General features: G+C 43.0%; 1 protein-coding gene across 2 annotated transcripts in view; it reads left to right on the top strand.

Moving 5' to 3' along the window:
* The first annotated feature begins 1,769 nt into the window (after nucleotides 1–1,769).
* LOC311242778 (uncharacterized protein) overlaps nucleotides 1,770–22,080 on the top strand; it is a 50,880-nt gene continuing 30,569 nt past the window's right edge. For both annotated transcript variants that reach the window (XM_084331810.1, XM_084331811.1), the window contains exons 1-4: nucleotides 1,770–1,851; nucleotides 16,244–16,443; nucleotides 18,093–18,312; nucleotides 18,408–19,021. In XM_084331810.1, coding sequence (XP_084187936.1) covers nucleotides 18,103–18,312; nucleotides 18,408–19,021 — 824 coding nt within the window. In that variant the 5' untranslated portion in view covers nucleotides 1,770–1,851; nucleotides 16,244–16,443; nucleotides 18,093–18,102. The remainder of the gene's footprint in view (nucleotides 1,852–16,243; nucleotides 16,444–18,092; nucleotides 18,313–18,407; nucleotides 19,022–22,080) is intronic.

The raw sequence follows: 22,080 nt of genomic DNA, 5'->3' as shown, positions 1-22,080 counted from the left end.
GGTAAGTGGCATTGTTCGTCAAATAGTATCGAGCTTGATTGTTACACTCTGAGTGCATAGTAGTATAGACATATTAGCAAGATAGTAGTATAAGTAAATAAATAGTATTAGGGTACATAATAGTAAAAAAAAAACAGTAAGTAAGAGGGTTAGTTTTTTTCTTCTTCAGATATTGAGAGATCAGGTGGTAGTAAGCTTGCAGTCCATGAGGGAGAGGTCAGAAGACCAGTGCCTCCACCATGTCTAGAGGGTTGTTGATAAAGCTGCAGGTGTCATTGAGTTATCTGGCATTATCCAGGTCTCAGTAAGAGCCAAACGCTGGGGGGTTTGACTATGGGCATAGGCAGTTATGAAGTCTGCCGTCTGTTGTGAGTCAATAGCCCTGCTGTCACTTACCATGCATCACTCTCCCCAGCAGATTAAGTTGAGGATCATATATTTCTCCAAATGTTTCCATCTCCATGATAAATCTGACATAATCTATCTTCAACTTCCAATACGTTTATAGGTGTTCATATGGGGTGTTACAAGGAAAAAGGGTAGGCTATACATGTGATCCATGAGTGATTATAAAAGCCAGCAAAAAAAATTCTGACACAGCTTTTACCTATAAGTGGTATCTAATGCAAGCTGTGGTCTTCCCGAACGGTGTGATATAGTTTTCATGCTGACACAGTGCAAATTTACCCATATAGTGTCCAATCTATATAGCCTGTGCACTCCAATAACCAGCATTAACCATTTAGGTACTGATACGTTTTATGAAACATTTTATACTTATTATCATGCAAAAACGTGATTTGTATTACATAGGTTAGTTTTAATGCTTAGTTTGTTGTTTTAATGTGGAAAATATAGCCTTTTCAATAACTATGTGCTCAACCAGTGGTTCTGAAAGTGGGGTCCGGGGACCCCCAGGTGTCCTTTAGGGGATTCCAGGAGGTAGAGCAGTCGACTGGTAATCCGGAGGTTGCCGGTTCTATTCCTGCTCCTCCCGGGCAGCGGGTCGAAGTGTCCTTGAGCAAGACACTTAACCCCTAATTGCTCCAGATGAGCAGGTTGGCACCTTGCATGGTTGCCTCTGCCATCGGTGTCTGAATGTGTGAGTGAATGGGTAAAATGTGAGGAACAAATTGTAAAGCGCTTAGAATAAAAAAGCTATATAAATGCAGCCATTTACTACAGAATGACTATTCTGTTCATAGGTCTCACTCAGCCTCACCAACATTATGTGTACATACATCCTACAAACTTTGTAGTACAAAGTTATGGAATTCTTGACTAAATCATATGGGGTCCCTGACACAACATGTCGATTTCATACATTTGCAGCTCCTTGACATGAAAACGTTTGAGAACAACTGCTAGTACTGTATATTATTTATATAGTATCTTGTTGTATGTATGTCATAAATGTCTGGATGTAACAGTACTGTATATCTGTATGTCGTGTATGTCATAAATGTTATGATGAATTGAAAATGGGGGACCCTGACAATACTAAAGTCTTTCTCTGGTCTGCATCCCCTTAACAATTGTGTTTGTGTATATTGAGCTGTACTGTATTGTACCCATTCTGCAATAATACAATTTTCAATCAATCAATCAAACTCTAGACTTCAGAATCGTTCTTTTATTTTGAAACGGTCCGACCGGAAGTCTTATTGTTGCTGTCGCTAGCGGAACCATCTCAGCGGAACACGGGTCAATATTTGTTGTATAGTATAATAACATTGACTGTGTACCAATTATTGAGTCTTCTCTGTCGTGGTTAATTTCTTCAGCTGTGCCGTTTCAGAAAGGACAAACGCTACTATTCTTTATTGCAAATTGTACTGGATGTTGTTGAATGTAAGTAATTTCATATGTTTGCCTGCGTGGGTGTGTGTTTACTGGACTGCAAACGTAACGTAACGTAACTTCTTCCGTTCGGCTAGTTACACGTTTATCGTTGGCGCGTAACCACAACAATTGCCATGTGTACCATGTCGAGGCCGCGAGTGTGGACTGTACTTTCAAACGTTACGACTAGTAGAATAAGATAATTCTAGCCTTTGGGCAGAAACCTTTGCTGGGTCATGAATGAATGAATGAATGAATGAATGAATGAATGAAAACTTTATTTAACAGATTGCAGAATGGGTACAATACAGTACGGCTCAATACATACAATTGTTAAGGGGATGCAGACCTGAGAAAGACGTTTGTCTTGTTTCCATCAGGGTCCCCCATTTTCAATTCATATAGACATATATGACATACATGACATACAGATAGTCAGTACTGCTACATCTATACATTTATGACATACCAGATTTGCAAATACAGTACTGTTTGTGATACAGAAGGAGTCAAGAAAAGGGAGTATATACATTTGACGTAGAAACTGTACATTGGAGGTTGGGTGGGGGGGGTTGGGTACATTGGGATATTGACAACCATACTGGGTAATTTACATTGGAGGTGGTTGGGGGGGGGGGGGGGGGGCGGGGGGCATACTGTATAAACAAGTAACACTGTACATTGAGGGGGGGGGGGAGGAGACACTGTACAAACAAACACAATTGTACATTGAACTATTGACAAAACCATACTAGGTAAATGACTGTACATTGGAGGGGGTTGGAATGATTGGGTTAGGATATTTACAGGGGCCAGTGTTGAATTGCAGTCTCCCGTAGGTGTCCCTTGAGAGAGGTTTTGAAAGTGGGTAGTGATCCACATTCCTTTACAGCTTTGGGTAGGGCGTTCCACATTGATGTGGCATAATTGCGAAACGTGTTTAGTCCCTTATTTGAGCCGAATCTGGGTTTGACATGATTTGTGGAGCTCCCTCTGGTGTTGTGATCGTGGTATTCACTGACCTTTGGGAAGTATTTTGACATGTACATGGGTACCTTGGTCGTGTAGTGTATCTTGTAGACCAGGCCCATTGCAAGTTGTTGTACTCTGTCGTCTACTCTAAGCCATCCTAGGTTGTCGAAGTGGGCAGGGGTGAGGTGGGTTCTAGGAGTAAGGTCAAGCAGTAGTCTGACCAGTTTGTTTTGAGATGTTTGTAATTTTGTTTTTAGCGCCTTTGAGGTGCTTTGGTACCATGAGGTGCATGAGGTGCATGAGGTCATATATGTATACGGTCGGTATCCTCATTTAACGCTAACGTCTCTGTCACAAGAGTTCGTGCATGTCGTCTGAAGTAGTAGACTGGGGAAATGACGTGTTCTCTACATCAAAGGAAAGTATGTCCGCCTGCACACGTCACTTGGAAGAATTGGCTAAACTGAATTAAAGGTAGATTTTGTAATGTCGTCAAACAGCGACCTCTAGGCAAAATAGCCCCACTTGGTACTGAATGAATGAATGAAAACGTTATTTGCAGAATGGGTACAATACAGTACGGCTCAATACACAAAATTGTTAAGGGGATGCAGACCAGAGAAAGACTTTTGTCTTGTTTACATCAGGGTCCCCCATTTTCAATTCATAATGAGTTGCACTTTGTTTATGATTTGTTTTGGTCTGATGTGTGGGTCGACATGATTAACATTTTCAACACCACTTTTGATCAAATGTACACTTGCCAAAGATAAAAGAAAACAAAAAGAAAACAAGACTGGTATTTTTAAATGTCAGCTGTTTGCTCAATTGAACATGACGCAGCTCTAAGTGCATGTTCTAAGTTAATTTACTATTGACTATAGTCAAAGTATTTTTCTTATCAATTGCATTTTTTTATTATTAAGTTTCACTAAGACATTTCCATGTTGATTATGAAGGTGCCAGAGTTGCAGCCTTGTACTGTTTGGCAGATGTGATTGGCTCTCCACGTGAGAATACAGCAAAGTTGACCTGAGCGCAACCTTTGTCCCACCCTACAATGCTGCAAGCTCTCCCACCATGCTCTGGGCAGCAAATGACTTGCTCACCATTTAAAGTGGAATCATCCACTTGGCAGAATCACACTAGTGGCCCATGGGTTCATGTTCTGCGGATGTTGTTTGGATAATTCATGGTAGTAGATGAGTCTCTGTATTATTGGTTATATATTGGGTGCGTTTGTTCACTCTTAGGCTTTCACACCAGCAGGGCTCCGTGCTGGTTCTGGTTCCCGACTGGCGTGTTCAGACCGAAAATAAATTGGTTCGGAACCTGAAAAGTTGGTTGGGTGTGTCATATAGGCTGTGAAGACAATATAGTGGTGCAGCTTAGCTCCAATTTTCAACAGAATTGTGCATTGTGTGATAAAAGGCAGCACCTAATATATTTAGAAGAAATCTGTATATTGGGCCACTGCAAATTCTCCCCCTACCGGCCACGGCAGGCATCAACGTTATTAGAACACTTTTAGGGCAGCTGTAGCACCCCTACATTTAATATCCGCCATTATGAAAAGACATTGGAGAATGTTACCTTTCCAGTGATACCAACGTTATTGTTCTAGTCCAAATATAACCAGAGATATGGCATTTTACATATTGAATGTCTCAACATTTACTTAGTTTGTTCAACATGCATTGGTGACATTCAGAGAGAATGTTTTGCTCTGCCAATTTGATGATTGACAGCTTGAATTTGATGTCATTTTTATTTTTATTATGGAAGGCTAAAGCAAAAATAACAGATTAGAAGGAATGAAATAATACCAACATGAATTGATAGTGTGGATATGATTTTCTTTTTCGAGTGACTATGTGCATTACAATCATGACTTCACCTTTGAGTAGGCTGAACAGTGGTAAATCTTACACCAACAAGGTGGAATGGTGTTGTATTGTACAGTATACTAGATGGTAGGGCTGGGCGATATGGCCTAAATATGATATCACGATATTTTCTGACCTTTCGGCGATACACGATACACATCACAATGTTTTTCTTTTTTACCCCAAACAATTCATTATGAGGCTTACCAAGACAGTATTTGATTTTGCAAGCTAACATTAAAGACAAAATAAAATACCCATGCATTTAGCATTTTTATATTATATATTAGATTTAGATTATTAGATTATATATTGCATATATTTAGCAATGAGATATTATATGATTTAGATATGAAATATGATTAATTGAAAATGGGGGACCCTGATGTAAACAAGACTAAAGTCTTTCTCTGGTCTGCATCCCCTTAACAATTGTATGTATTGAGCTGTACTGTACCCATTCTGCAATATGTTAATAACGTTTTAAATCAATCAATCAATAGCATTTTAGCATTTTTATGAAACTACTGTATATATGTATGTCTCTAAATGTTTTGATGAATTGAAAATGGAGGACCCTTATGTAAAAAAGTCGAAAGTCTTTTTCTGGTCTTCATCCTCCTGTACTGTATTGTACCCATTCTGCAACCCTTTAACAAAGTCTTCACTCATTCATTCTGACGGAAACATAATAATTTTGATTGACAGTCGAGTCTGCCAATTACATCACAGCGCTTGCACCCGCCCTGCTGTTCTTAGCACCAATCGGCAAGCTTCCTGACTTCCTGAATGTCCTGTGTGCTGAACAACGTCAACAAAGCTACTAACGTTAGCTCCCTGCGGCCGTCGAGTAGGAGACCAGTGCTCTACAGGATGACTAAATGAGGCATAATGATTTTACTACAACGAATGTTATAATAAAAGCCTTTCCATACATCTGTCTGATTGAAAACTTTATTAACAGACCGCGGAATGGGCATATCTCAGCACGGGCTGAGATATGAACGAGTAACGTGTGGACAGATTGACGCGACACAATCCTCTTGGGCAAAACATCACGATATCCACGATACGTTGAAAAAGTGTATCGTTAATGAACTGTACCCGATATTTATATAATATCGTCATATCGCCCAGCCCTACTAGATGGGCAGCTATTGTTCAGATTGTTCTGTTAAATTGAATCTATTGTTCATCTATATGGCAATAAAAACATTATACAATATAAATTGGAACAAGTTACAATTTGGCCCATCCACAAATTCTCTGGCCCATCCAGATGGTGATCTGGTTGTAGTTTTGATAAGCAGCATACTGTATGCACTCTGCATTGATCAACTTGCTGCTACTCGGCATACCAAACGGGTCACTGCTAACAAGTGAGAGGCATATCTATGGTACATTTCTAGACTGGCACAGCCTGTAGGCTAGATCTTACACCTGAGGTCCAATGGAAGTCCAAACCAAGGAACCAAAAGGAAAATTAGGCTACGTCATATTAGGGTGGGCGATATGACGATATTGAATAAATATTTTGTACAGTTCATTAACACTTTCAGCGCCAGCCATTACCCTCATCCCTGTAGTCAATGCGCCAGCTTTCCATTGCCTATTTCACTGTGCGCGTATTGAAGATATAATGTTTGTTTGCAATGTTTGCTGGAGCCACTTCATCCAGAACGGCACACCCCGGTCAGAGAGCGGACACAGACACAGAGAACAGTCCTTTGTAGTTTAATTAGGATCACATGATGGAAGGAGAGCGATATCTCAGAGTGCTTTCCATCCAGGTTGTAAGGCTGGATGGAACAATGAAAGATTGAGTGTAGGGATGCACCGATATGAAAATTGGCCACAGATACCGATTGTTCAACTAACACAATCGGCCGATACCGATTAGGGATGCACGATAATTATCGGGCCGATAATTATCGGGCCGATATCAGCAATTATGACGTCATCCCGATAAACTCGATAACGTTATTGATAGCTCCGATAACATATAATACATTTTTTGGTTAAAAGAAATCCGGTGTGGGTGGATTTGGATGAAGGGCGCTTGTTTTTATTATAGCCTCCTCCCGTTTTGCCAGTACTGTGGTAAAACTGATAGCGTGTGGTTTAGGAACAGGGAGTTTTTCACAAATCGAGCGCTCCCTTTCTTGGCTGTGACGTAGTCACGTTACATTCGGAGACAGACAGTCGATCTGCCAATTACGTCCCACGGCTTGCACCCACCTCTTCTTCTTACCACCAATCAGAAGCTCTCGTTCGTTTATTTACCTCCGGATTGTCAGCCATTACTCTACTCGGAGCTAACGTTATCTCCCCGCCAGCCACATTGACAAGTACCAGCGCTTATACATTACTGGCAAATGTCTTGTTGCACTTGTGCACGAGCGTTGTCAGCATCGACTTTAGTAAAATAGACCCAGACTTTTGAACATTTCGTTCTCTCCGCCATTATGAGAGCAGAGCTGTCTGTACTGAGTCGGCAGCGCAGCACCCGTGTGAGTGAGTGTGTGTGTGTGTGAGTGAGTGTGTGTGTGTGTGGGAGGGAGCCCGCTCGCAGGCAGAGACAGAGGCAGGAGAGATAATAGACAACGGCCAACAAGATTAGTTTGCGACGTTTAAATTCGTCAAAAAAAACCTCCATAATTTCTCGAGTACCGATAGCAGTACCGATGACGTCGGAGCTTATAAATACTAAAAAAAAAAAAATTGATAAAAAAAAATAATATATATATATATTATATATATACAGTTAAAAAAAATATTATAATACAATAAATATCGGTTATCGGTATCGGCTTGAGGAGCATAAAGTTATCGGTATCGGTGTGTCAAAAAATCAATATCGTGCATCCCTAATACCGATACCGATACTTGTGGCAAAAAATAAGTATTTGTAATTTTCTTTTTATTTATTTTTTTTAATATTTTATTTTTTAATATATATATTTTATTAATGAAACTACTGTATATTTGTATATGTATGTTTGTATTTGTAGGCCTCTTTACTTACTTAAAAAAAGGAAACATCAAGAAATATGTTTATGGTATTAATTCCACCATGCCATGTATCACTATTATTATTATATCCCTCTCCCAGTATCGTCTGGCCGCTCTGGCGGCCTGCAGATGGATACTATTCTCTCAACCAGAGTTTTCAACCAATGCAATAGAACCATTTTGATTGACAGTTGATTCGGCCAATTACGCCACACCGCTAGCACCCACCTCCTGCTGTTCTTACCACCAATCGGCAAGCGTTTATTCATTTTTTACTTCGGGGCATGCTGCCATTGAAATGATCTGCTTGCAAGAGCACAACAAACTTAACGTAGCTAATACGTTAGCTGCCCGCCAACCATCGCTCCACAGGATGACCAAACGAGACACAATGATTTTACTGCAACAAATGTTATAATAAAACAAAGCCTTTCTATACATTTGTCTGGTTGAAAACTTTATTAACAGATTGCAGAATGGGTAGTTGGGTACGGAATGGAACTGAGCTATGAACAACGGAGTAATGCCTTGCTTGCTTGCTTGCTATCTTCGGGTAAATAATATGCTGATATTATTGAAGGTGTAACACTAACTATATAACGTTAATGCCACAAAACGAATGTTTGTGTCATTTTAACAGCAGATACTTTCTTAAATGCCACATCGTCCCGACAGAGCGCTGTTGACGGGGAGCTGTAATGGGTTCGCTTGGTGGTGTTATTAGCATTGAACAGCTAACCGAAAGCTAGCGTTACCTAACGTTAAAGGTTTAGCCATAACGTTACGTTGGCTAAAGTTGGGGCTATTCATAATCCAGCAATAATGGCTGCAGACCTGCAAGCAAAGTACAGCAAGTTGGCAAAGGAGTATTCCAACGTAAATCACATTTTCAACAGTAACGTTAAGTCTTCTGCCTCCCGGTAGCTCATGCTAGCTAACCTAGCTCATGTTAGCGTCGTCACTGAGCGACCACCTCGCGTACACAATTAATGACATGTTGCGGACAGCCATATCGGTGACAATGTTTAGCTTTTAGTGCCAAATGATAAGAGTCTGAAGCGGAGTCTCAAAAGAGAATGTTGAATATTTAGTAGTAACTTTGATGCAGTAGCTTGTAGTGTTGTCAAAAATATCGAAGTATCGATACATATCGATACTGAATATTTAAAACGGTTTCAATACTCATTTCCCGAAGTACCGATACTTTCTGCAGTATCGGTACCAGCTGGCTTGCTCCCGCAAGTTGTTGACAGACAGACGCGCTGCCAGAGCCTTGCCCTTCCGCCTCCTCCTCCTCCTCGCTCAGAGCAACAGACACAAGCTGCTGCAGCCTCCTCCCCCTCACAGCCGGGCAGCGCAGCCCTGTCTTCAGTTTGTAAACAACGCTATTATTAGCTAACGTTAGCTGTCGTTCCTCCGTTAGCTTAATGCTAGCTAGCTGGCCACCTATTACTTCATGGAAACGGAGTAACGTCAAGCCGAGCCCACTACACCAGTACACGCATGAACTCGACACAACTACCCCGTTTCCAACGTTCGGTCGAGCGGAGCCGGAGCCCATCCTACACCAGTACACGCATGAACTCGACACAACATTACCCCGCCTCCATGAAGTGTCCAATTAGCAGCAATGTTGTTGAAAATGTAACGTAAATGCTCCGAGCATAGCTCCGGAGAAATCTCTCTCTCTCTCTCTCTCTCTCTCTCTCTCTCTCTCGGGTCATAACTAGAAAGGTGCGCTCAGTAGACCTAAAATCTCCAGCAGCCACTCTCTCTTTCTCTCTCTCTCTGATCTAAAGATAAACAAAGGGTTTTAAAAGTGTATTTATCTTCTCGTATAGTACCAGAGAGAAGCTGAGGAGAATCAACCAGCAACAAAAGCAAAATTTGTTAAAAAAAAATAAAAATAAAAAATATAATAAAAAAAAATTTATTATAATTTTTTTTTTGGTATTGAAAGTATCGAAAGTATCGATACTTTTCAAGGTATCGTATCGAAGTCGAAATTCCAGTATCGTGACAACACTAGTAGCTTGTGTGTGTGTGGGGCACTGGGGGCTGCGCCGTTGGCAGGACGCAACTGAATTTATCGGCTACTGCCATCGGCACATTCCAGCTTATCGGCCGATAGGCCGATTGCAGTCAACAAGGCCGATACCCGACCGATACATCGGTGCACCCCTAATTGAGTGATTGAGTGAGTGAGTGAGCGAGTGGTATTCGTACTTATTTCATGAACGCACTCTCTCACTGGGAAAGCAGACAGCAATGGAACACATGGGCGGCAAGATGTCCGCTGTATTTAAACCCATTAGGACCCCTGGGCTGGTCAGAGAGATGCTCGACTATAAATAATAGGACCCCTGGGCCATCAAAGAAGTGCCTGAATGGAAATAACAATACACAGCATAACAAATAGTGGGGAATTTACAACAGCCGCCCCCAGAATAGCATAGCTATTATGTAAACAGTCAAATTCCCTAAGTGGCTACGGAGGTCTCTGGATTGTCATTGTCTGCGACAGTCGGGTCCGGAGCGTAGGACACTTGTGGCAGGGAGGCGTCCCGCCGCCCCATCAGTAACCTGTTTTTTGTCACAGGGTCCGGATCCGCGATGTCCGACGACACATAATGGCGGCTTAAGGGGCCGCGACCGGGCAGGAGGTAAGTCTGCCATCATTGGAATCACCGGCTCCCACCTCCACTTCCTACATCCTGTGCAGGTCCTCTGATGATGCTTGATGGCCCGTCTTCCCCACAGGAACCAGTACTGGTGCCTGATCTCTGCGAACACCCTATCAGGCCCTGGGTGGAGTAGGCGGGCATCTACATCCTCGATGAGTTTCGTCACTGCATGGCCAGGATCGAGAACTATGGGGTGGATGTGTCAGCAGAACAGGAGGTGTCCAGGTGACGAGAGCGTCCACCAATTTGGAGAAGACTCATTGTACGATCCATCTCTGGTGAGAGCTCCGCCCTGAGCGCCTGGGTACTGGACTTTCTGAGCGAAAGACCCCAGGCGGTCAGGGTGGGGGGTCAGACCTCCAACACCATCACCCTGAGCATCGGGTCCCCCCAGGGCTGTGTTCTGAGCCCCCTGCTGTACTCACTCTACACACACGATTGTGTAGCCAAGTTCAGCTCCAACTCCATAGTGAAGTTCGCAGACGACACGGTGGTGGTGGGGCTGATCTCGGACAACGACGAGAAGGCCTACCGGGAGGAGGTTGAGGTACTGGAACGCTGGTGCCAGGACAACAGCCTGCTCCTGAACATTGGTAAAACCAAGGAGCTGATCGTGGATTATAGGAGAGGACAGCAGGAGACACACACACCACTGAGGATTAACGGGGCTACCGTAGACAGGGTGAGCAGCTTTAAGTACCTGGGGGTCCACATCTCAGAGGATCTGACATGGTCAACACACATAGACACAGTAGTAAAGAAGGCAAAGCAGCGCCTCTACCACCTGAGACAGTTAAGGAAGTTCAGAGTATCGGGGAAGATACTCCAGTCCTTCTACTCAGGAGCTGTAGAGAGCATCTTGACCGGAAACATCACTGCCTGGTATGGAAACAGCACGGCACAGGACAAGAAGGCCCTACAGAGAGTGGTGCGCTCAGCCGAGCGTACCACGGGTATTGCACTACCTCCCCTGCAGGTTCTATATGACAAGAGGTGCAAATCCAGAGCCTGCAGAATAATGAAAGACCCCCACCACCCCAATAACAGCCTGTTCCAGCTGCTGAGCCTGCGAACCCCAGCTACTAGGACAGAGAGGCTTAGGCTCAGCTTCTTCCCCCAGGCCATCAGAGCCTTGAACAATGAACATTGAGTGCCACAGAACACTGAACTATCCACACACAAGCACACATGAGCACACACACGACACGCACGCTGTGCACTAGCAGCCACTTTAACACTTTAACATGAGCAGGCACACACTCATGCCGCACTCACCCACACTTATTGCCAAAAGGAAAGGCCACTTTAAATTAGTATAGCAACAGTAACAGTGTATTGCACTACCAAAGCTACCTAGCATGTCTTATATGCTCTGTAAATAACTATGTACAGATACCGAGATGTCACACCATGTTACCTGTTACCTGTTATTGCACAATGTTGTTTTTATTGGATTCTATTATATGTTGTACCACTGTATTGCACATCGTTGCGGGCAAGACCACCCGCATTTCATTGTATACTTGTATGCCGTGACAAATAAAACTCTTGACTTGACTTGACTTGAGCGTACTGAGCTTACTACTGGGCAGTACTGGGTTTCCAGCTCTGAGACATTTAAATTCCTCTGGGAAGCAGTCCGCCTGGTTGGTCTTCAGCAGGAAGACTTCGGTGTCATGCAGGTTAGGTTGAGGTAAAGAGCAGTCGGCCGCCGCCCTGTGATGGGTGAACCATGACTCGTCAGACTTATTCACCTCTTCTTCACCCAGCTTGGTAACACGTCCTCCATCGAGCCGCTTGATCTCTGCTCCAGAGATTTGAGCCTTAGCTGGATCTTCTACCAGTCTTTGCTCTGTGCTACGGGGCATTGGCCTAACTGCTTCGGCAACGGCTTTCAGTGGTGGCGCATCCTTTATGTGGAGCAGAGGCGTGGCGTACCGGAGTGTGTCACCAACCTTCACCCTCTCGATGCATGCTTCCAGGATGTCCACCACCTCATGGTCCAGACGGGACCTTAATGCTAGCTTTCCACTTCTGGCTGGAAGCACATCAAGCTGCCGGAGACGTTCAACGTGTTGATCGAGGTCCTCCGGTGCAGGCTTGAGAGATGTAAAGTAGCATGAAGTAGCATGAGACATGAGACCATCTGGGCAGTCTTGTTTAGGCTTGGCGGAGCCATGATAAACTGAGACAGGCTGGTTGCAAGGTCTGGGTGGGGGAACTTGCTTGTCTCTGTTAGGGAACTGTGTCCCTTCCATCCGATGGCGCTGTGCCATTCTCTCGGACAGTCGTTGAGCTTCGGCCTTTACCCTGAGCCAGTCGGCGAGGTCTCGAAGGTTGTACGGGTTTAGGCTAGTCGTGTTGAGGCGACCTCGAACCAGTAGATGCTCCACAAAGCCGTCCCTTAATTGCTTAGGGAGCTTACACAGGAGCCGATCCACATGGCCGGTCGACATGACTTCCCTCCCGTTAGGTCCTTCCAATGACGTCAGCATTCCCACTAGCAAGTCGATGCTAAGGGTGACGCTCTGGAATGCTTTGGTATCTCCTGCTCTGAGATCAGGAGTGTTCGGTATTGCTGCAATCTCGCTTTGTGCAAGTTGATGCAGCTGTCCATATTGCCGCTGCAAGGCCTGCATGGCGGCAGTGTAGGGTTGCGCATAATGCCTGCAGGACTGGGCTATTAGCTTAGCCTCATCTAGAACCAGCTGCTCCATAAGTACACTGTACTTGTAGTGCTCAGAAAGTTCAGTGTGGGCATCGAGTAGGTGGTCCAGCGCCATCTTAAGGTCAGTGAATTCTCTCTCGCTGTCATGGACCAGGTTAGGCAGTTTAGGTATAGGGACTGGCTGCCTGGGAGGCTGGAGAGCGTTTGAATCCTGTAGTGATGTATACTGGGGCTGACGGACATACTGGACCAGTGGAACTGGTACAGAATAATAGTGTGCTGGACCAGGGGTTGGATGCACCAGCTGATAGGCTGGCTGAGTCGATGGAGCAGGCTGAGGCTGATACACTGGTTGTGGATGGTGGCTCAGTTGGTGCGGCAGCGCTTGATACACTTGCTGAGCAGGGATGCCTAGTGGAGGCTGATATGCTGGTCATCTGTAGTTGCAAACTCGGTCTGCAGGCTGAGTGACCGCAGCTGCTGTGCGCTGGCACCTTCGCTGTCATCTTGTAGAGGCGCAGTATTAGGCATGACTGACGGTGGGAAGCTATAGCCTTGCAGGTGTGCTGGAAGCTGTCGCAGCCTTCCTCGTATTATTTTCTTTTTTAATACGACGCATCGACGCACAAATTCGGCGTCGACGAGTTTTTATGATCGACGTCGTCGATTATGTCGACTAAACGTTGCAGCCCTAATAATTACTATTAGTAGGGGCGGCTACGTGGCGTAGTGGGCAAGGCGCTCGCCACGAATGCGGAGACGCTGGGATCGCCTGTTCGATCCCAGCGCTCCACATTGCTTTCAGTTTAGCTGGTCGTTCATACTAATACACATTGGCCGTATTAGGGGGTGGGAAACTGATGGGTGGGGATCGGGCGTTGTGGACAGCGACTCCTACAGGTCGGTTGGTGCGCCTGCGCAGTAGAATCAGGAAGTGTCGGGGGCAGCGTGAGCCACCCACGCGTTACTCCTCGCCACTGAGAGATCGAGCTGCGCAGGTGAAAAGATGCGACTGCTGTTACCTCAAGTACCGGAGGGGACTTGTGCTATGTATGACTTAGTCCACATTGCAGCCGGCTTGTGGGAGGCAAGAAACAGCGTTCGTGACAGGGGAGGGTTGAATTGAATGATACGAAATTGGGATGGGAGAAAATTATAGAAAAATGGGAGAAAAAGTGGATACAAAAAAAATAAAATTACTATTAGTATCGTGGACATTGTGTTGTTTCTCACAAACCCTCACGTCAGTTTCTAAGCCGCCGCGGCTGAGATGAGACTTATAGCGCTTTACTCTCTCGTCTCTCCCTCACAGAATAAAAATTCACACCCATTCGCCCAACTTACGTTACGTACACTACACGCACATACACGCACGCACACACACATACCCAGAGATAGAGAGAGGCGGTGCCACAGGTTCAGAAACAGCAATGGAATATGGAGGCGCCAAGGGGCGGATGAACTGGTTCCAAAAAATAGTAGACATGCATTCTAACCGTTAGCGAATTTGCGGCTAGCGCAAATGAGCTAATAAGGCACTGGATTCATGGCTAGCGTCGAAATCCTCTATTGTCCGTGTGTGTCACGTTGAAGATGACGTCACGCCGTAGGGCTGGGCGATATGGCAAAAAATCATATCGCGATAACGATATGATAATGTTATATCACTCGATATCGATAATTATAATTATCGAAATTGTTATAAGTAAAAAAAAATATATATATTTTTATTTTAAACAACAGATGTATGTTTATTTTGCAGCAATTCTTTGTCGTTGCCGCCATCTTTAGTGTTACATCCCCTCACAGGCTGCAGCTGGTTTAAAAGCGAAAGTAAACCGGCTTCTCTGCTGGCTGTGGCTCCAGGGGAGTTGAACAGTTCTGGCTCTGCTAGTTTCTTTTCTATCTTTTGGCGCTTTTTTGGTGGACAAACCACCGCACATGTGCACCGTGACTCGTGACTGGAGTCTAGCTCTGCTAGCACACATAGTAAATTAGAAAGCAAACAAAATAAATGGACAAGAGAAAAAGAAATCTCAATTTGGTCAGTATTGTCATTTGGACAAGCAAAGCCATTACTTTAAGTTGCAGGCAAGAAAGACAAGTCTGTCCACTGTCTCTGCTTTTAAAACTGCCCTGTTGCAGGTCACACAAAAGAAATCGATTTTTTTTCTGATATCGATTATTAAAATATATCGTGATATTTATTGTTATCGTTATATCGCCCAGCCCTACGTCACGGCGCCCCAGCTACACTGACGTGTGTGTGTGGGGGGGGGGGGGGGTACCGTCTTTATATATATATAATATATTATCTATGGGGGGTACTACCGAGTCGAGTAGGTACCATGGAAAAGCGGCATAAGAGAATACTTCATAATGTTCATGCAATTAAAAAGTAAAATATATATATGATGATGATGCACACACACACATTTACAGTGTTTTGTTTACCAGTAGGATGTTTGCTGATAATAAAAAATATTCTTATTTTCTCACAGTAGTGTGTGTATTTTTGGCTAAAGTGGATAGAAAACACAGTACCGTGCAAAAGTCTTAGGCACCCAAAGGTTTTTATATAAATTGTCTTAGATGTTAATAAAACAATTGCTGTATTAGTGTGTCAGTAGACTACTATTTTAGATTTAAAATTTCTATTTTTTATTTTTAAAGATTTCTTTTTTAATTAAAGCATCTTTATGGTTTAATGCAGACATATGTTGCAGGGGCTATTATAATCGTCATGTTGGCGTGATTATGCATCTAAGGGTTAAATCAAGCATTTTTAAGTGCTTTAGAGGAAATGTCAAAATATCCTGATGTATATCGTGTATCGTGACATAGCCAAAACATATTGTGATATAATTTAGAGGCCATATCGCCCAGCCCTACAGCATAATTAGATATTCCATAAGGCGGCCACAACATGGCGTCCATACTCCAACCTGACTAAACTCTGGTATTTACATTTAGTCATTTAGCTGAGAAGCTGACTCTTTTATCCAAAGCGACTTACAAGTTCTGTACGACAAGTCATCAGGAAGGGCACAAATCTATCAGCTGAGTAACAATGTTCATCAAAGGGTTGAGTGCTACAGTGTAGGTTAGTATATTAGGACAAGTGCATGACAATAAGGTTAGTTAGGGTTAGATTTTTAATTATTTTCTTTTCATTTCAGATAATGGTTGAAGAAGTGCGTCTTTAGTCGACGGCGAAAGATTGGACGGGTTTCGGCTGTCCTAACTGTGGTGGGCAGTTCGTTCCACCATTGTGGGGCAAGGACTGAGAATAGGCGGCTTCTCCTTGATGACCCTCCCGGAGCTCGGATAGGAGTGGGTCTGAGACGGCAAGAAGATGCAGAGCGTAGGGGTCTTGAGGGTGTGTAGTTAGAGACCATTGACCGGAGGTAGGCGGGAGCGGTTCCCTTTGCCGCACGGTATGCCAGGTCGAATGGCTCTCCAACAGCCACTTAACCTAGCCCCTAATCGAGACAATTTTAGTAGTGGGGAGATTCTCTGATACAGGGGCCCTGTTTTAGCCTCATATAAGTCCATCCCAGTATCTGTACTACTGACACATCCCTATTAACATGATCAGGATTGATGTATTCACCATACACAATAGAGACCTTGCATGGAATGTTTGTAGAGTTGTCTCTTCCAACATGGCTGGCTGCCTGTAACCATTGGTAACCACTTTTGAAAGAAAACGCCTAATTCTGTGCAGAGTAGGTAAAACAGCTGGTTCCTGGTTGTATATGTACGGCTAATGGCTATGCTTTATTTACTTCATATCATAGCCAGGCAAATTAACTACCATCTCCCAGCTCTTCGGGAAATGGTACAACTTCTAAAATGGTCCAATTTCAACCAGGGGCGGGGCTAGGGGGTGGCTACTGGGGCTCAAGCCCTGAATGTTTTCTGAAAAGCCCCGAATCTATTTAAAAAAACTGCACTATTTTACTTTGTATCAGTGAATCATAGACGCCTGGCCATAAGAGCATTCGGAGCATCTCTGCTCTCCCACTATTGAACTTGGGGGAGCAAAGGTATGCTCTTGCTCCACCACTTTTTGATCATATGAAAAATATGATATATCCCCCCCCCCAATATATAAATCTAACCATAACTACGTTATGGTTAACTGAGTTTTATAGTGAAAAGAGCAGCTTTATTGGTCAAGATTGAAGGCTCTATATTGCAGGAAATTGCACGTACAGGTTAATTAAAAAAAAAAAAAAAAAACACCCATTGCCTGCCAAAAAAAATAAAAAATACAGGCACCTATCTGGGCTAAGCCCCGGATCTCCTACAATCCTAAATCCGCCCCTGATTTCAACAGTCTTTCTGATACTGGGTGCATGATGAATTGAATTCGACTTGGAGTGAAAAGAACACATTTTACATTCTAATTGAGATGTCAGCCCCCAGAATTTTATTTTTTATTATAATTTTCTTTTAAGAAGTTGGACCATTTCAACAACTTCAGAGTAAGTGTTTGACAAATAAGTGGCCCAGACTTTATGTTTAGGTCATATAAAACTATTCAGAGTAAGTAAAATAAAATTGTACAACTTACCATCGCCCAGGGGATCTAAAGTTAATTTCAGTCTTATGATCATTTACTCTGCTGTGATATAAGTGAGCGAACAAGGAACCAGCAAGACAAACCTGCATGTTTACAAGATCCAGTATTAAAACACCAATTAATAAAATGTATGTTGCTATATTGATTGATCTGATTACTTGTCGTACAGAACTTTGGATAAAAGCGTCAATGACAAAATCTATATGTATATTTCTTTTGTGTTTTGCTTTGTTTTGTTTTGTTTTGTAGCAACCATTGTCTTCCAACATGGAGGAAAAAGGCATTCCAAACATTATGTGAAAGGCCTCTAATTATATCAGTTTACAAGTGAAACAATGAACAGTTATTTTAAATCAGGCTATATGGGAAGTGCAAACATGTAGAAGTGACCATTCAAGTATTGAACTAACCTTTTTGTTTTGTTTGTTTTTCTCTTACAGACTTAAAGGCATGGCTTGCTGTCCACTTTGTTTTTACGATTATCCTGACCTCAGCCAACACCTTAAATTCTTCCATACGGTTGTAAATACAGAGGAGATGGGTATCATCCTTCAGTGGGCAAGCAGAATGGTGGATTTAACATGTATAACATGCCCCATATGCCACAAGAAAACGAGCCAGCCTCAACACCACATCACTTCAGAGCACCATAAACTGAGTGTAAGTTGTAATATTCCTTCAGAAGTGGTCACTAACAACTTGGTCAGAGTAAAAGGAAAATAATCATCTTCATTTTCATTTATTGTTTGATGTAGCCATCAGAGGCGCAATCCATCATTGATAAGGAGAAATTTAAGGTTATTGTGGGGAAGCTCCGAAGCCTCCGGGCCAAGTGCCCACAGCCGACCATGGTGACGAAGTGGGACCTAGATCTCCAAGCCTCCAGAGATGAAGTGCAGGCTGTCGAAACAGAAGACCTCTCAGACTTGGAGACCCACACTTCTAAACAGGAAGAGCTGCACATCAAAGTGGAACACCCTTGGGACCTTGAAACCAATGCTTCTAAAGAGGAAGAGCCGGACATCAAAGTGGAAGAAAGCTGGCACCTTGAGACTCAAGCTTCTAAAGAGGAAGAGCCGGACATCAAAGTGGAAGAAAGCTGGGACCTTGAGACCCAAGCTTCTAAAGAGAAAGAGCTGGACATGAAAATAAAATACCCCTGGGATTTAGAGGCCCAAGCCTCAGAAGAGCAAGAGCCGTTCATCAAACAAGACGGCCACAAGGGCGTTGAGACCCAAACGTCCAGAGAGGACATACCAGCCATCAAAACAGAGGACCCCTGGGACCTTGAGATCCAAGCCTCGGAAGAGGAACTATCGGTCAATACAGATGAACCTGATGAACCAGAGTCGTCAAGCATGCCATTCAGGTATGTGTATGCTCACACTAAATTGAACAAGAGGGCGTGAAGAAATAGTTTGGAAGATGTCAAATTTAGGGATGCACCAATACCACTTTTACATTGCAGACACAGAGGCCTGAACTTGTCTGATACAAGTTTCAAGTTTCAAGTTTCTTTAATAGTTGTCATACAGAAGTACAGAATACTTTTATACAAAATGCTTCTTACTGTTACGCTCCAGAGACTGTGCAAGACAAGATAAGTATGAAATAAAATAACACAGTAAAATTAGAAGTAAAAAAATGAGGTCACAGTGTTCAGTTTAGACATATGTACAATGTTCGATGCAGAATAGACGTAGTTACCATACAATATACAATACTGTGCAGTGTACTAATATACAATACTATATAGTGCAAGGCAGAAATGGGACGAGGTGCAATTTAGGTACAATTCACAGTAGGTGTACGAGTTGTAGTGCAAATCCTTTATCAATAAATATAAAGTGTAAAGTGTGTTTGTGTGATCTAAAGTGTGGAGAGTGGGTGCTGCAGTGTGTTGTTTGTTTGAGTGAGTGTGTGCGTGTGGGTGTGTGTGCTGTGTGCATTTGATGGTTGTTGCATAGTGTTTATTGTTCGTTTAGCAGCCTGATGGCCTGGGGATAGAAGCTTCTTCTGAGTCTTTCTGTGCTCGCCTTAAGACTCCGGTATCGCTTGCCTGACCGCAGCAGTTCAAAGAGGCAGTTGTTCTATACAGAGTTCTATCTATTACTTCATGTCCTTCGATACCTTTGCTTGGCATTACCTAGGCCTATACATACACTATGCTACTCTGGGATGATGACATTTAATTTTGTGTTAGGACAGTTTTAAATGAATGGTTGACAGTTAACACAATTGAATACTAAACCTATATATTATAAAGTGCTGATACATGAGTTTTTGCTTTGAGCCCAATTTAGGGCCCAATTTAGCCTACTGGTGGGAATGGTGACTGGTGGGATTTGTGTGTATATGTGTATGAGAGAGAGCAGTAAGAAGTACCAGTACGCAAGTGGGCAAAAATCACTGGTGTCTGCTCATGCTCCATACTGTTGAGTATCATTTAGGGGTTGAACGATTCATAAAACTCACTGTTCAGTTCATATCATGGTTTTGGGGTCATTGTTTAGGTTCAACATGATGAAAAAATACCATTGCCAATTCCAATAGTATTTGTTAACAAATGCCTTCAGTATGCTAGCTGAGAGCATAAGAAACAATACTTGTTGTCTAACTGAATACTGTATCTAGCTACCATTATCAAGTTTGCAGACGACATGGTGCGTTAGCCTACAGGGAGGAGGTCCAGCACCTGGCAGCAAGGTGCGTGGCCCTCAACACCTTGACCCTGGTCAAGAAAGCTCACCAGCATCTCTTCTTCCTGAAAAGAAAAGCCCATCTGTCTCCTTAGATTCTGGTGAACTTCTACCGATGCACCATTGAAAGCATACTCACTAACTGCATCACAGTCTGTTATGCCTCTGTATACTACAATGCACTTCACTGCTCCTTTACACTGTTGTTAGATGCCAACCTCATTTCGTTGTACTCTGTACTTGTACTAACATTAGCTAGATAGCTACCAGCATTCTGGTGATATGGCAGTCTTCACATCAGCAATGGTATGGTGTTACAAAGACAGGAGGGTAATGGCTAGAACATTACAGCATGCTGCTCTTTAGAACTCTTTGAACAAACAAACAAAACCCTGTGCATGTTGCATTGTGGACTGCTGGCATGACCCGCATGACGTCATGGCAGCTTTATGAAAGTCCACCATTATTTGTCAATTCTAGGTGGCTCTCATGATGTCTGCAACAAATTTTTTATGTTTATGTTTTTATCTCACCCTGGTCTAATGTAGCGAGCAGTCACAGTTGGGTAACTTTGCTGTGGAGGTCAATCCCTCTATAGGCCTAGTCAAGTCAAGAGTTTTATTTGTCACGGCATACAAGTATACAATGAAATGCGGGGGGGGGTCTTGCAGTTAGTAATATATAATAAGAATCCAATAGAACGACATTGTGCAATAAAACAAGTAAACAAAGTAGGCCATATCGGTATATGTACATGAGTTATTTACAAAGCATGGTAGGACATGCTAGGTCCTGTGGTAGTGCAATACACTGTTAGCTACGGATGAGGCACTGGGTCTTTATGTACACTGTTATTAGGGATGGGAATTGATAGGATTTTATCGATACGATTCCATTTCCGATTTTTTTATCGATTCCCGATAAATTTATAATTTAAATAAATAAATTGGAAATGCAACAGAACTAAGCTGGTTAGAATAACAACATGCAACTTAACATTTCTGATTGTCATTTATTGTTGAGCCCCCATGTCAGAAAAATACAAAAACTGTAAAAAATAAAACATTAACTATAGCCTACACTTAAATAAAATAATGTATTTGAGATTCTCTTAAAATGTATTTATTTTTTTATTCTTAAACTAATTTAATCTATTGAATAACGACCTGTTGGATGTAGTTCAATATCTTAAACTAATCTAATCTATTGAACCGTAGTTGCATTCAACAGGTCGTTATTCCTCTGACTTCTCTGTCTCTCACACACACACACACACACACATACACTAGGCTTGGGCGGTATGACGGTATTAAGGTATACCGGGGTATTTAGAAATACCGACGGTATTGATTTTCAATACCGTCCGTCACCGTCAAAATCACAGATGCGCTTCAGTTTCTATAACAGTGAAACGGGAGTTTTGAGTGTAGTGCACACACGCGCCAGCAGAGGGCGAGACCGCTCTAGTGGAGCGAGTGGGTCACAACGGTGTTCACGTTTTACGGTAATGTTGCGACAGTGCTGTGAAAATACCGTAAAGCGTTGTGACGAGAGTTGGTGTGTGTTGTTGTGGTGCACTGGTGGAGCAAGCAAATAATCCGTCTCTTATTATATGTGAACTAAAGAGTACAAGGTTTACACAACAGCCCCTACCCGCCTTTTTATTGTATTTGTACCGTCCTGTACTATCCGCTGTCAGCTGTTTATCTCTCTCTGTGAGATACTGAGC

This window comes from Notolepis coatsorum (assembly GCF_963971535.1).
Source record: "Notolepis coatsorum genome assembly, chromosome: 16".
Taxonomy (NCBI): domain Eukaryota; kingdom Metazoa; phylum Chordata; class Actinopteri; order Aulopiformes; family Paralepididae; genus Notolepis; species Notolepis coatsorum.
Note: the sequence above shows the minus strand (reverse complement) of the source record. Positions and strands in the feature narration are given on the sequence as shown.